The 15,489-nt window shown below is 31.8% G+C and overlaps 1 protein-coding gene and 1 pseudogene across 2 annotated transcripts in view; both read right to left on the bottom strand.

Moving 5' to 3' along the window:
• Nucleotides 1–15,489, bottom strand: part of LOC145248055 (tyrosine-protein phosphatase non-receptor type 13-like) — a 277,255-nt gene that overhangs the window by 136,138 nt on the left and 125,628 nt on the right. For both annotated transcript variants that reach the window (XR_013863319.1, XM_080109809.1), the window contains exon 6: nucleotides 792–893. Coding sequence is in view for 1 of the 2 variants with exons in the window: in XM_080109809.1 (XP_079965935.1) it covers nucleotides 792–893 (102 nt within the window). In the remaining variant the exon portion in view is untranslated. The remainder of the gene's footprint in view (nucleotides 1–791; nucleotides 894–15,489) is intronic.
• Nucleotides 6,268–6,384, bottom strand: LOC145248400 (5S ribosomal RNA; annotated as a pseudogene).

Here is a 15,489-nt window from a genome sequence, read left to right on the forward strand (position 1 = left end):
TGTGTGTATATATGCGTGTTGTCTATAATGAGTCTCTTTTAACATGAGTGTGAAACGTTCTGATATGCGATTCATCGAGTGTATTCTTTATTGTGTGCTGATGTGTGTATACAGGTTTCAGCAACTTATAGACAGAGTGTAACCAAGAGACAGACATCGTTGTCGGTTGGAACACCAGCAAAAACACATCCTTCCAATCTTCCTTGTATGCGTCCTGAAATTAAAGTGAAAACGTTCAAGCGTGAATTATATTTTGATTTTCAGAGTTGGCACGCTTTGACTATATTTGCTAAGACGCCCCCTTCTAGCTTTCACGGGCGTCCTGTCCAAAAACTCTGTCAGTCTGCTAATACGTTGCGTATGAAACTGATCTCCCTTGTAACTAAAACTCTACATCTTAAAATCTATCATTTTTTTTATTACGGCATCACTACACGTAGCCTAAAGATCCTTGTCGGGTTTTTGTCATGTATATTTGTTTATGTTCTAACATTCTTTTTCACCAACTTAACATTTTTGCTTGTGCTAGTTATGAAAACTAACATTCCTTTCTATTAAAACAAATAATTTTATCTGTAGATATTTATTTCGCTTTGATAATATTCTTCTATCTAACAAATATGCTTTTACAAATCATAATAAACGGCTATTATAATTTCATCATAATAATCGACCATTTTAATACTTTCCGGTGTTTTCCGGTAGACTAACAACATAACAGAACCAAATACGGGGGAAAAATAAAGTATGCAAAAAGACAATGGTTAACGGAAGGGAATTGTTACACTTACATCTGCTTGTGTTCCTGTAACGGTTTTTGCGAGGCGAGCCACACTCTGAGAAAAGCTTGGAGTGCGGGTAACAGTGCGTCGCTGTGATTGGAGTGAACAGGCCTGAAAAAAAAGAGGAATTAAAAAGATTTTTAAAATTGGTATTGTATTTTTTGTTGGGAAACATTTAGCAGAGCTATCTTCAAATGAAATAAGATCAGAGCCATTCTTCAGATATGCTTGTAATATTTGCACTCACTGACGATGTATACATCCGTGTCATTGTCATTGTGAACCCAGGTTCTATTCGTCTGCTGACAAAGCCAAATGGATGACAATATTTATAAAAAGGATTTACTTAAAAAGAGAGACAGTCATATAAAACATCAGAACGACAGGCCACTTGTGTACGTAGAGAGAGAGAGAGAGAGAGAGAGAGAGAGAGAGAGAGAGAGAGAGAGAGAGTAAAAAATAGACAAATAGATAGACGGATAGCTCATTTTGATACACCCACTCACTGTATGAACCGTAACAGTCTTTTTTACTTTAAATCCTGACTGTCAAAGTGACAGAAATTCTTGGCCAGAAGTTACAGGGTTTCATGATCACTTCTGACCTTTAAAATGTCACTCAAACCCTTCCACCCAAACACAGCCCTCGTTATGTAATATGTCCATACAATCTTCACGTTTAGATTGAAAAGGCTATTTGAAACTGAAGTTTGACTGATCAACAGCCAGTGTAGTGGAGCTAATACCAACAATGGACCACTCACCGCTTTCCAGTGATAACAGCTGTCTATACCAGTCAAAGGTATGCCCACTTGTGCACATTACTTGTGGTATCCCAAGCAAGTGGTTGGAGACACAGAGTCAAGACAACAAAGTGAGCCTGATTCGTTTTGCTGACCAATCAATGACATTTTGGGCTTAATATAAGCAGTTGTATTTCATCTATTCAAGCAGTTAGTTGAGTAATTAGCTTGTCACTCAGTTCTACTCAGTTTCCGTTGTAAGTTTACTGACCCTTCTGACAACTGGTGTTTGTTAAAGACTCACAGCTCCTTATATGATCGCCAAAGCTTCAGTCTGTTTGACTATGTATATTCTTTTCGTTGTCCTGTGGGAGTCGGGGTACAAGCAGTATCTTGACTCAACTTTATTTACTACAGACGGCAGTAATAAAATTATTATTTTACTGAGACATTCGGTGGCTTCAAAGAAGACTTGTTATTTTATTAATAAAAAAATGAAAATCCAAACATAGTAGAATAAACTGAAAAATAATTGCGACTTTTCTTCCAATTTCGGATTTTGTAATCATGCCCATATTCGTTTATTTTCTTTTAAAGTTGATAAGTTCTCTTTCTTATTAAGGGCGGAATAAATTTTAAAAAAAATTACATAATAATTACATGAATGATTCGGCACTACGAAACAGGTGCTGTCAAGAATTGTGCATTTCAATGAACTCGAAAAAAATAAAAGATAAGATGGTGAACATATTGAAATTTGGGAATATAGACTTTCGTCATTTATTTATATATACTCTGTAGTTACATTGAGCTTCATAAATTAAAGGACTAGTATAAATAAAAGGTGAAATATGATTAAATAAACATATTTCCCCCATAAACCTATATATATATATATATATATATATATATATATATATATATATATATATATATATATATATATATATATATATATTATGAACGCGAATATAGAGATTGAAAAAGAAAAAAAATAAGTCAATGTAGAGGCTACAGATAAATGACTAGTATTGAAAGAGACTTGAGTGATTGGTGCAGAGAGAGAGAGAGAGAGAGAGAGAGAGATAAAGAGAGAGAGAGAGAGAGAGAGAGAGAGAGAGAGAGAGAGAGAGAGAGAGAGAGGGGGTTGATTGATGTTATATCAATAATGAAAGGTACTTGCGTAATTGAAGTGTTTTTAAAATAATTTCGTTGAAGAGGAATGTTTATATAACTTTGACGCCAAATTCGAATCCTCTTGACTTTGTTATGAAAATAAGTTAATAAGTGCCAATCTGGACATCAAACAGCTAATTAAAACACACGAAAGAAAAACTCATTAAACCTTTATAGAAATCAAAGATACAAACCCTCTCATCATGTCTCCTTATTTCAACCTTCCTCGCCCATTACACACGTATTTCCTCTACCCTATATTTGCGTATTCATACTTAAAAAAAAGTCACTAAATTAATATCACAAATTTATTTCCCAGGCTTTACAAATCTGATGGTAAAATTGTACAGAAACATTACCAGGATCTTCAGCCAGGATATCGGAAAGGAGTTTGGTATGGAAAAGTGCGCACTACTAGTTATCAGAAAGGGAAAACTGGGGACAACAGAAGGCATGAAACAACCCAACCAAACGGAGATGAGGACCCTAGGGGAACAAGACGCCTATAAATACTTCGGAATTCTGGCAGCAGACACTATCAAAGCCACAGAAATGAATTAGAGAATTGGAAAAGAATACCTCATGAGAACAAGAAAACTTCTCGAAACTAAATTATATAGCAGAAACCTAATAAAAGATATAAATACATAGTCAGTATTACTAGTAAGATACTCTGGACCGTTCATAGGGTGGACCAAAGAAGAACTGAGACAGCTCGATCAGAAGACCAGGAAACTCATGACCATGCACAATGCACTACACCCAAAGGACGATGTTGACCGATTCTACGTGAAAAGAAAAGAAGGCGGGAGAGGACTAGTTTGTATAGAAGACTGTGTGCATGACACAAAAAAGAATTAGAAAAATACATTACGCAAAACACGGAAAGGATAATCACGGCAGCGAGAGACACTGAAAAAAATCGACAAAACAGAAAACAGAGATAAAGGATAAGACGAGAAAAGAAAAATTGGAAAGAAAAACAACTACGTGAAAGATTCATACGGATGACAAAAGATGAAAATAACAAAAACACTTGGACATGGATGCGAAAAGGACACATAAGCCGAGAAACTGAATTCCTAATAACCGCAGCACAAGATAACTCTATAAGAACCAACCACATCAAAGCAAAGATCAATAAAACACAAGAAAACAATAAATGCAGACTCTATGGACAAAGAGACGAAACGATAAAGCATATAGTAAGTGAATGCAGTAAACTGTCCCAACAGGAATACAAGAACAGACACGACCAAGTGGGAAGGGCAGTACACTGGAATTATGCAAACAACTGTATCTCAAACGCACAGACGAGTGGTTCAAACATAAGTCGGCAACAGTACTTGAAAACGAAAATCACAAAATCCTATGTGACATGGACATACAAACTGATAAACCCATCCAAGCAAGAAGACCGGATGTCGTAATAATTAACAAGAAAGAAAAGTCCTGTCAAATCGTAGACTTTGCTGTTCCAGCTGACCACAGGGTGAATATCAAAGAAAAGGAGAAACGGAGCAAATACACAGAGCTAGCTGCATGGGATATGGAAGATGAAGAAAATCAAAATGATACCTATAATAATAGGAGTACTAGGAAAAATCCCGAAAAACTTTGAAAAAAAAAAATGGCATAAATTGGAATCAGAGATATGACTGGAAAAATGCAATGAACGACAATAATGAAAACAGCTGAAACATTAAGAAAAACCCTTGAATGTGGAAACTAACACACATGAACAACAAGCGCGGGGCCAGACAAACTGCTGCAGAGAAAAAACATGAAGCGCTACATGGAACTAAGAACATTGAAGCTGCATGCCTATAAATTCTTTACCCCCTCATTTCCACATACCCCCCCCCTAAAAAAAGAGTGAGACCGAATAGCCAAGTAGAGTCAAGGAGGAAGGAAAGACCGAGGAGTGAGCACTGACCAAACCTCTGCTGTATAAGTGCGAAGAGAACTGGGATCTTGGGGAGGCTTATTGCCACTCAAATTCCAGTGGAAAACCAATGAAATCAATGGCAAATAGCTGTTGCAATAATGCAAATTTATTTGCAAATGTTATCGAAAGAGGTGGAGAGTAGTGGAAATCTGGGGAGACTTGTCATTCAGTTTCCAGGGAACACCACAGCCTGTTTTCAATGAGATCTTTGATGAACTGTGTGAAAGCTCCTTGTGAACCAATAATATATATATATATATATATATATATATATATATATATATATATATATATATATATGTTTGTGTGTGTGTGTAAAAGTGAAATTGTCTCTGTGTGTGTGTGTGTGTGTGTGTGTGTGTATGTGTCCATACTACGCTGTCAATTTTCAGTTTACAGACTCGAGATTTGACATAAGGTGTATTGAGATTTAGGAAAATCTTTTTAATCCGTTTTTGACCAGAAATTTGGGTGTCAAGAGGTTCAACGATTTGACCTTTGAAAACTATCTATTTGGGTTTAAACACTTGAAATTTAAGATGTAGGTTACTTGGACATGGATCGAACTTTTTAATTTGCTTTGAGCACAAAAAAATAAGTATTAAGGGGTCAAATTAAAAAAAAAAATTGACCCCTGCGGTCTCTACAAAATTATTCAGCCAGTTTTTAGTCTAGACATTTAAAATTTTGTATTAAGTGTATTCAGACATAGGGTAAGCTTTTTGGCCGAAATTTTCGCTGCCAAGGGGTCAAAGTTCAAAAGATTTGACCTTTGCAGTCTCTAGTAAACTATTCAGTCAATTTTGGGTCTAAACATTTGAAATTTTACATAAAAGGTATTCAGACATGCAGCAAGCTTTGTAATCAGTTTTTGGGCGAAAATTTGTCTGCCAAGATGTTAAAGTTGCAAGAGTTTATGTTTGCAGACTCTACCAAACTCCTCCGTCAATTTTGGTTCTAAACTCCCTCAGACATTTAAAATCCATGAGCCCAAATTCCAGAGGGAGTATCTATACAAATATGATGTTACAGAGTCTTAGCTTTGTACGACAGCTAAGTCTCTCCCTCGGTTCAAAATGTTGAGATCCAGCAACAAGCAAGAGCAAGAAAGCCAGCAACAAATTAAACTGCAGACCAGCTTAATGCGGGTAATGGTTTTATGGTTTTTTAAATCAGAGATTTGCTTCTCCTATAAAGGTTGCCTTCACCACGGCTTACGGGAGCCCTCTCCACCCAAATACACATATACACACACACACAAATATACACGGTGCTAGTTGGCCGTTGACCCAGAAAAAGAGTTCATTCGCCCTTTATACACATATATACATATATATATATATATATACATACATATATACATATATATATATATACGTATATACACATACATATATACGTATATACACATATATATATATACATATATACACATATATGAAGGCATCCATCAGTCTTGACAGACTATGGATACCCACTGTAAGGGTGCCTGCGCGTGAAATTTGTGTGGCAAGACTTGCGCAACCTCTAACCACGCCTCTCTTGAGTCAACATTGTTGCATACCAGTGGCAAGTTGAGGTACAAGACGACTGGAAACAATGCCGAGATAAGTGGAGAGCACATACAGCGCCTAGAATTCCCAAATGGTCACCCATCTGGTATTAGCCAGGCTCAACGTTGCTTAACTTCGGTGATCTGACGAGAACCGGTGTGTCAACGTGATTATGCCGTATATATATATATATATATATATATATATATATATATATATACATACATATATACATGTATACACATATACATACATATATACACATATACAAACATATATACACATATATATGCATATATACACGTGTATATACATATATAAATATATACACATATATACATGTATATATACATATATACGCATATATACATATATACGCATATATACATATATACACATATACACACATATATACATATATACACATATATACATGTATATATACATATATACGCATATATACATGTATACACATATACACATATATACATATATATATGCATATATACATATACATATAATATATATATACATATATATACATGTAATACACATATACATATATATACATATATACATGTAATATATATATATATACATATATATACGTAAATTTTTGGTACAGCAAAATGGAAGGAGAAATTTCAGAGGAAACATAATTTAATTTAAATACCAAAAAACAAGAAATGGGCAGGTGAAATTATTAAAATTACCTTAAGGCCTTATCGTCTGACCCTCTAAGAGGAAACGTCAGAATGATAAATTAAAAACTAAGAAAACGAATGAGGGAAGAAGGGAATTTTGGTTTCAGTTGGAAGAACAGTGGGGAAAAAAAAAAAAAAAATCTCACTGTTCAGGTGGTTTTAAATCAATGAATATCTCCAACTGGTGTTTCAGAATCTTTTGTCTACACAGGCTAGGTCGAGAGTTGTTAATAACTAACGCCTCAATAATATTGAGATGATAGTTCGACCTAGCACTGTATAGAACAGAAAACCACCCATCGGAATATTGATCGGCACACCTATTTATACTCAACAGGTGATTACCAATGGCGGACTCATGAGCTTGGGAGTGCCCGGATATTCTCGAAACCTGGCGTAGTCGAATATCCCGAGGGATATGTTGGGATATTCTCATTTCTAATCTTTGGGATGTTTTGCCAACGTAGTCAGCTCCACACTGACAAACGAATTTATAAACAACAGAGTTCTTTTGAATGGTTGGCAGAACATCTTTACGAAAAGAAGAGAAAAAGGTTCGAGTTGTGTAAACTACTCTAAGCATAGTAGCTGGAAAACAACGTTGAGTAGCAGAAGAAATCCTTTCAACAATATGAAGGCCATCAGGACCCAACCATGGTAATTTTAGATAAATGGGACAACGTGATGGACCAATATGTTTACCACTATTAAATGTAGTAATTTTACGTTCAATAGTAGATTTTATTATATTAATGGGATATCAATTATTAAGAAAAATATTTGTGATTTCCTCAAGTTCCGTATCAAGACGGGTTGGTGAACAAATCATAAGTGCACGATGCGTAAGAGCGCTGATGAGGTTTATTTTTCTAGACTGAGGGGCAAAAGAAAACCAATTAAGATAGAGCCCTGTAAATGTAGGTTTTCTATAAACAGAGGTCTCAAACGTAGTACCAACTTTAGAAACACGAACGTCGAGGAATGGGAGAGAGCTACAGTCTTCAACCTCCATAGTAAATTGTAAAGAAGGATGCAGGTTGCAAAGAAGACGAAGAAACTGTTCAGCTTCACTCCGTGAGGGAAAGCATGCAAAAGTATCATCAACGTAGCGTGTGTAGAATGCTGGCTTAGTAATTTTGGAAAATAATTCGTTTTCGAAAAATCCAACGAAAATGTTGGCTAACGAAGGACCAAGAGGGCTACCCATAGATATCCCATCAATTTGACGGTACATAATATTGTTGAAACTAAAGGACACTGATTTAGTAGCAAGTTCCATTCATTACACACATATATACATACAAAATATATATACATATATACATATAATATATATACACATATATACATATTATATACACATATATACACATAATATATATATACATATGATATATAGACATAATATATATATACATATACATATATATACATACACATATATATACATATACATATATATATACATATAATATATATATATATACATATAAGATATATATATACATATAATATATATATACATATAATATATATATATACATATAGTATATATACATATAATATATATATACATATAATATATATACATATAAGATATATATATACATATAAGATATATATATATATACATATAATAAATATATACATATATTATGTATATACACATAATATACATATATATATAATATATATACATATATATACATATAATATATATATATACATATATATATACATATAATATATATATATACATATATATATACATATAATATATATATACATATAATATATATATACATATAATATATATACATATATATACATATACTATATATACATATACTATATATACATATACTATATATACATATGTATACATACATATAATATATATATATACATATAATATATATATATGTACATATAATATATATATATATACATATAATATATATACATACATATAATATATATATACATACATATAATATATATACATACATATAATATATATATACATACATATAATATATATACATACATATAATATATATATACATACATATAATATATATGCATACATATAATATATATACATACATATAATATATATACATATATATATACATATAATATATATATATACATATAATATATATATACATATATTATATATACATATATATATACATATAATATATATACATATAATATATATACATATAATATATATACATATAATATATATATATCTATATATAATATATATACATATATATACATATAATATATATACATGTAATATATATATATCTATATATAATATATATATACACATATAATATATATACAAATAATATTTATATCTATATATAATATATATATATATACATATAATATATATACATATAATATATATATCTATATACAATATATATATCTATATACAATATATATATATATACATATAATATATATATCTATATATAATATATATATACATATAATATATATACATATAATATATATACATATATACACATATATACACATATATATGTGTAATATATAAATATATTCATATAATATATAAGTATATACATATAACATACAGTATATATACATATAATATTCAATATATACACATATAATATACAATATATATACATATAGTATACAATATATATATTAGTATACAATATATATACATTAGTATACAATATATATACATTTTATATATATACATATAATATATAATATATATACATTTAATATATATACATATAATATATAATATATATATACATATAATATAGTTAAATATATTATATACACACATAATATATTATATACACACATATATGTACATATAATATATATACACACACACATATATATATATATATACATATAATATATAATATATATACACACATATGTATATACATATATATAATATATATAATATATATACATATATATAATATATATATACACATATATATAATATATATATACACACATATATATATATATACATGTAATGTATACATATATATATAATATATATATACATATATATATATACATGTAATGTATACATATATATATAATATATATATACATATATATATATACATGTAATGTATACATATATATATAATATATATATACATATATATATATACATGTAATGTATACATATATATATAATATATATATACATATATATATACATGTAATGTATACATATATATATAATATATATATACATATATATATATATATATATATATATATATATATATGTATACATGTAATGTATACATATAATATACAAGTTAGAAAGCATTTCATCCAAGGCATGAAAATTGTTAAATAAAATGCTTTTACTATAAGCTTTAAAAAAAGGCACAAGATTCAATTTGAAATTTATTTATCTTCAAAGTGCACTTTTATAAATTTTACAAAGTAAGGTATAAAAATTTAATACCTTACTGTGTAAAATGTATAAAAGTGCACTTTGAAGATAAATACATTTCAAATTCAATCTTGTGCCTTTTTTTAAAGCTTATAGTAAAAACGTTTTGTTTAACAATTTTCATGCCTTGGATGAAATGCTTTCTAACTTGTATGATATCTTTTTAAGATTATATTTTATTTAATTTATTAATTTGGATTTAAAAATAATGAATGTGGTTTTGCATGTATTTATAAAAAACTCTCCTACTCTCTATTTCAGTTTGTATTTCTCCTCACACCACAGCTCATTTTTGCAACCCCCTCTTTGTATTATTACAGGTCTGAATATTCTTTCTCTTTCAGTTTGTATTTCTTCTCACACCACAACTCTTTTTTGCAACTCCCTCTTTGTCATACATGTCTAAATGAGAAAATCTGAATGTTTTAAACAAAAACTTTGAAATAACTTTTTTAGATTAAATTTTTTTAAACTTCTTTCAGAATAGAAAATCTTTAAAATTTAATAAGGAACATATTTCATATAGGTTTCTTAAAAAATATTCAGTAGATAACGAGAAAAATAGAGATGAAAATTTAAAAAGGATTGTATAACTGGTTACGCTCAGTAGTAGCACTCGCCAGCGAAAGTCTTTGTTATTGTTATTCTATTATTATTATTATTTAAAACATTTTGTGTCCTGCTCTTTCGCGCAAGGATATACATATAATATATATAACTATATAATATATATATATATATTATTATTATTTAAAACATTTTGTGTCCTGCTCTTTTGCGCGAGGATATACATATATATATATATATATATATATATATATATATATATATATATATATATATATATGGCGAGCTTGCCTCAGGCTCAAGAAAGAGGGGGCGACCCCATCTTCGCTACAGGGATGTCTGCAAGCGTGATATGAAGGCTCTCTCGGTGGACAGGAATACATGGGAAGCCTCTGCAGCTGACAGAACTGCCTGGAGGAAAATGATACGCCAGGGGATTATCATCAGCGAGAGGACGCTCCATGTTGAAAATGCTGCAAAGAGAGCTAGGAGAAGAGCGAGTGTACAGGCGGAACAGCCGGACGAAGCGGCAAATTGCATAACAACCTTCGTATGTCAAGGCTGTGGCAGACTATGCAAATCAAGAATTGGTCTCTACAGTCACACAAAAGGATGCAAACAGGCAACATCTTAATACGGCGCTGATCCATAGTCGTTTCGACTGACGGATGCCACACACACATATATATATATATATATATATAATATGTAATATTTATACATATATGAATAATAAAAAGTAGATAAAACAGTAATTGTGAAGAATAATACTACAAATAATGTCTGGGATTATTTGTTTTTGTTCATATTCCATTTCACCATTCCAGTTTTCTGCATTGCTTATAGCCTTATCCAATGCATATACACTTAACTTTATATTTAGTTTAAGAAATCCCAACCATTGTGAACAGTGTGTCATGCTTAATAAGAGTTTGGTTGAAGTTTTTGTTAATGTTCATGATCGAGTCAAAAACGTGTGTGAAGGAAGAGATCATTTTATTTTAAGATAGGAAGAGAAGGATAGGCACAATCCTTCCTCCTCCGCCCCCTCCCCGTCTGGGCGTTGACGAGTCGGGTGGAATGGATGCCCAACAGTAGTACATGTAAGCAATCCCAGATGTTCTTACAAGAGAAGATCAGGTAACTGACCCTTTCTTCATAATTCACCGAGTCTTTACCGATTCCCAAAAACCCAAACTGGCTGCTTTATGGCATTCCTCGATTCGTAACCTTGGAAACCGTCACTCCTTTTTTGTTTTACACACACACACACACACACACACACACACACACACACACACACACACACACACACACACACACACACACACACACACAGAGTCCTTTAGGTAGAAGGACAGGCCTCTCTCCTACAATGTGTGTGTGTGTGTGTGTGTGTGTGTGTGTGTGACTCAGTGAGAGAGAGAGAGAGAGAGAGAGAGAGAGAGAGAGAGAGAGAGGACAATGACGAAGAAGAAAACCCTATCTCACCCCCAGAAAACAAAAAACAAAAAAACTGAAGGGTCTTGGTAGTGAAAGAGAGGAGAAGGATTGCGAAGTTCTCTAAATTAGTTCCACAGAAAGTGTATTGCAAATAGTCAAGCTTCTGTTTATCTCTTTATTCCTTTCCCACAAAACCAAGGGTCAGATTTTAGGATCTAATTGTAGGAGTTTTCTCGCCTCTCCTTTCCCCACCTGATTAATTTTGTAAGAAAACCCTGATGAAAATGTTAACAAATCTACATGTTTATCAAGATGCCCCCCTCCCTTCCAATCACTGATATATATACTTGGGCTAACTTTATACAACAAAAACTTTGAATCTGAATTTAAAACACACACACACACACACACACACACACACACACACACACACACACACACACACACACACACACACACACACACACATTTCCCAAATCATTCTTTTTATATGTTACACACGAGTTTGACACGTTTTATGTCTTATTTCTACTTGCTGACGTCATTTATGGTGCACTAAACGGCGCCTCCGTTTTCTGGCACAACTAAAAAGGCAAAAGCTCTACTACAATGGCAAATTGTATTTTTTGCTTTTTGTTAACACATGCAGAAGAGCACATTTTCCTGAACCAACATCGAAGTATCTCTTCTCTAACTGAGACGTTTCAAAAACGTTAAAGAATTTATCTATCTTGGCATTAAAATAACAAAACAAAACAAAATAAATTGCACAGAAAGTGAACTAAATAGGTAAAAAAGCTTGGGAAGGACTAAACAAGATAAAAGTAATTTTCAAATCAAATCTTCCTACCAAGATGAAATATGACTTTTTGGAATCCATTGTTACATCAGTTCTTGTATATGGGTGGTTTGCTTGTTTTTGTTTTATGGCATATCAACCCTTTTCAGGTTATTTAATGCTGAATCCAGTGATTTTGAATTTTTTTTTTTTAATAGAATATATACATTTTTTTAAAGTCGATTTCTATTCAACCCATAGTTGGGACCCTAACAGGTATTACCACTCCGGGTCGGTGGACTTGGGAGCAATCGCAATTAAAGGGTGACTCCATACTCCCCAAAGCCGCAAACTGGGGCCTCATCATCGGATATAGTTTAAGGTCATATCCAGGACCTTGTATATGGAAATAGCACCCGGACTTTTAAAAAAAGATTGGAGAATAAAACTGATGGTGTATACTCTAGAATGCTAAGAGCGGTTCTTAACATATGCTTGTAGCAGCATCCCATGAGAGAGCAAGCCTATGGACTATCTGCTCTGATTACAGCCCTGATCAAAGAGAGGAGAACCATATTTTCTGGTCTCTGGATGAAATTGTTGGCAATGTTCTTTTTATGAATGCCAAAAGGGATGCGGTTCAGTGGAAGGACCACACAGAACCTACATTATGAAGAACAACCTGGTGTGATAGAGGATAGTACGAGACAGTATGATGACAAGATGATGATGATAAAATGATACTATTGTCTATCAGCATCATATATTCCATATATTTAATAAGAATAATATTGCTTAAGAATAGCAAGTAATTTTTTTATGCTGCCAGTATAATTTATTCTGGAATCACTGATATTGCTGATTACAATTAATGCGAAAAGTATAAGAATTGGCAAAGTTTGGATTTCTGGTGGAAAAGCAAGACCTCCAAAGGCTCCATTCTTTGAAACAACAAATTAGTACAATATTTCCAGTGTAATAATAGTTTTAGAAATATAAAAGCAAAAATGATGGGAAAATGTTATCTTAAGAGACTCTGAATTTGGACAAAATGACACACACACACTTGTATAATAAAATGTAGTTTTCTAGAAGCATTGTGTGAGTTATGTATTGAGAGAAGTGTTAGCAAACTATCACAATATAAGGAATAGAATGTTGTTGGTGTTGATGAAGGAAGACAAAAACAAGCGATATTATATAAATCTATCTATTTATCCACACACACACACACACACACACACACACTGTAATTTTTTAATTTTTATATCAATAATAAGGCTTACTTGAAAAGGCAGCCTTCTAAACAGTGATATACTGTGTGTGTGACATTGTTCCATAATATATATTTGAGGAATGCTCTCCTTTTCAAATGGCTGTTGTTGCATAAAAACTTTATTAGTAAACTAGCGGGGGTACCCGGCGTTGCCCGAGTGTTTGTTTATCGGGACGGGGGGGGGGGGAGTTTTAAAAAATGTTATGGTAGGTAAGTAGGAAGGATCAAACCCGGAGTCATGAGTAAAAGTAGAAAAATAAAGTGTGAAAAAAAAAACAAAAAAAAGCATCTGCAACGTTAACAGTTCGGCCACCAAGAAAAGTCCATTCCAGTTGTTTAGGAAAAAAAAAAAAAAAAAAAAAACGACTACGGTAGGTCGGCGCGAACGTGAAAATATAATGTGAATTGTCCAGCACGCTAACCACTACGCCACAGAGCACTGCAGCTTAGTTTAGTGATTTTAAATAACTTCACATGAAAGAACTACGAAGCCAAACCGGTGTTCTCTTCTCAACTGTTCCTTGTGAACGATCCCCAAACGGTGTTAAGTGGTGGCAGGGGGAGGAGGAATTTATTAGAGAGAAAATATTTTACCACTTCCATTGATCTTAACCGATTTTGGCCGTGACTTCTCAGCAGAAAAAGTATAGAAATCTAAGATTATCGAGGAATTTGAGAAATAATAAGCCTATAACACACCTCAGATATTGTTCTGCCGTTTGTGCATATTATATTTGCATGAAATATCTTGATTTTTAATCCTATTAAGGTCAAAATCCCACGGGAAAAAATGAGTTCATTTTATTTATATAGAGACAAAAAATAAACCGCTAGCAGATTAATAAATAATAAATAGGTAATATTGACTTTAATGAAAATAAAATTTAAAAATTATTAATAATAATATTTAGGAAAGAATTATAGGATAAAAGATAAACAATGGTGAAATTATAAATCAGCTTCAAAAGGAGAAAAAAAAAACAAAATCGAAATAAGTGTACGATCGTTGCGGAAACGATATTTATTTATTATT

The sequence above is a fragment of the Euprymna scolopes genome, chromosome 26 (assembly GCF_053919585.1).
Source record: "Euprymna scolopes isolate OS-2025 chromosome 26, ASM5391958v1, whole genome shotgun sequence".
NCBI classification, from domain to species: Eukaryota; Metazoa; Mollusca; class Cephalopoda; order Sepiida; family Sepiolidae; genus Euprymna; species Euprymna scolopes.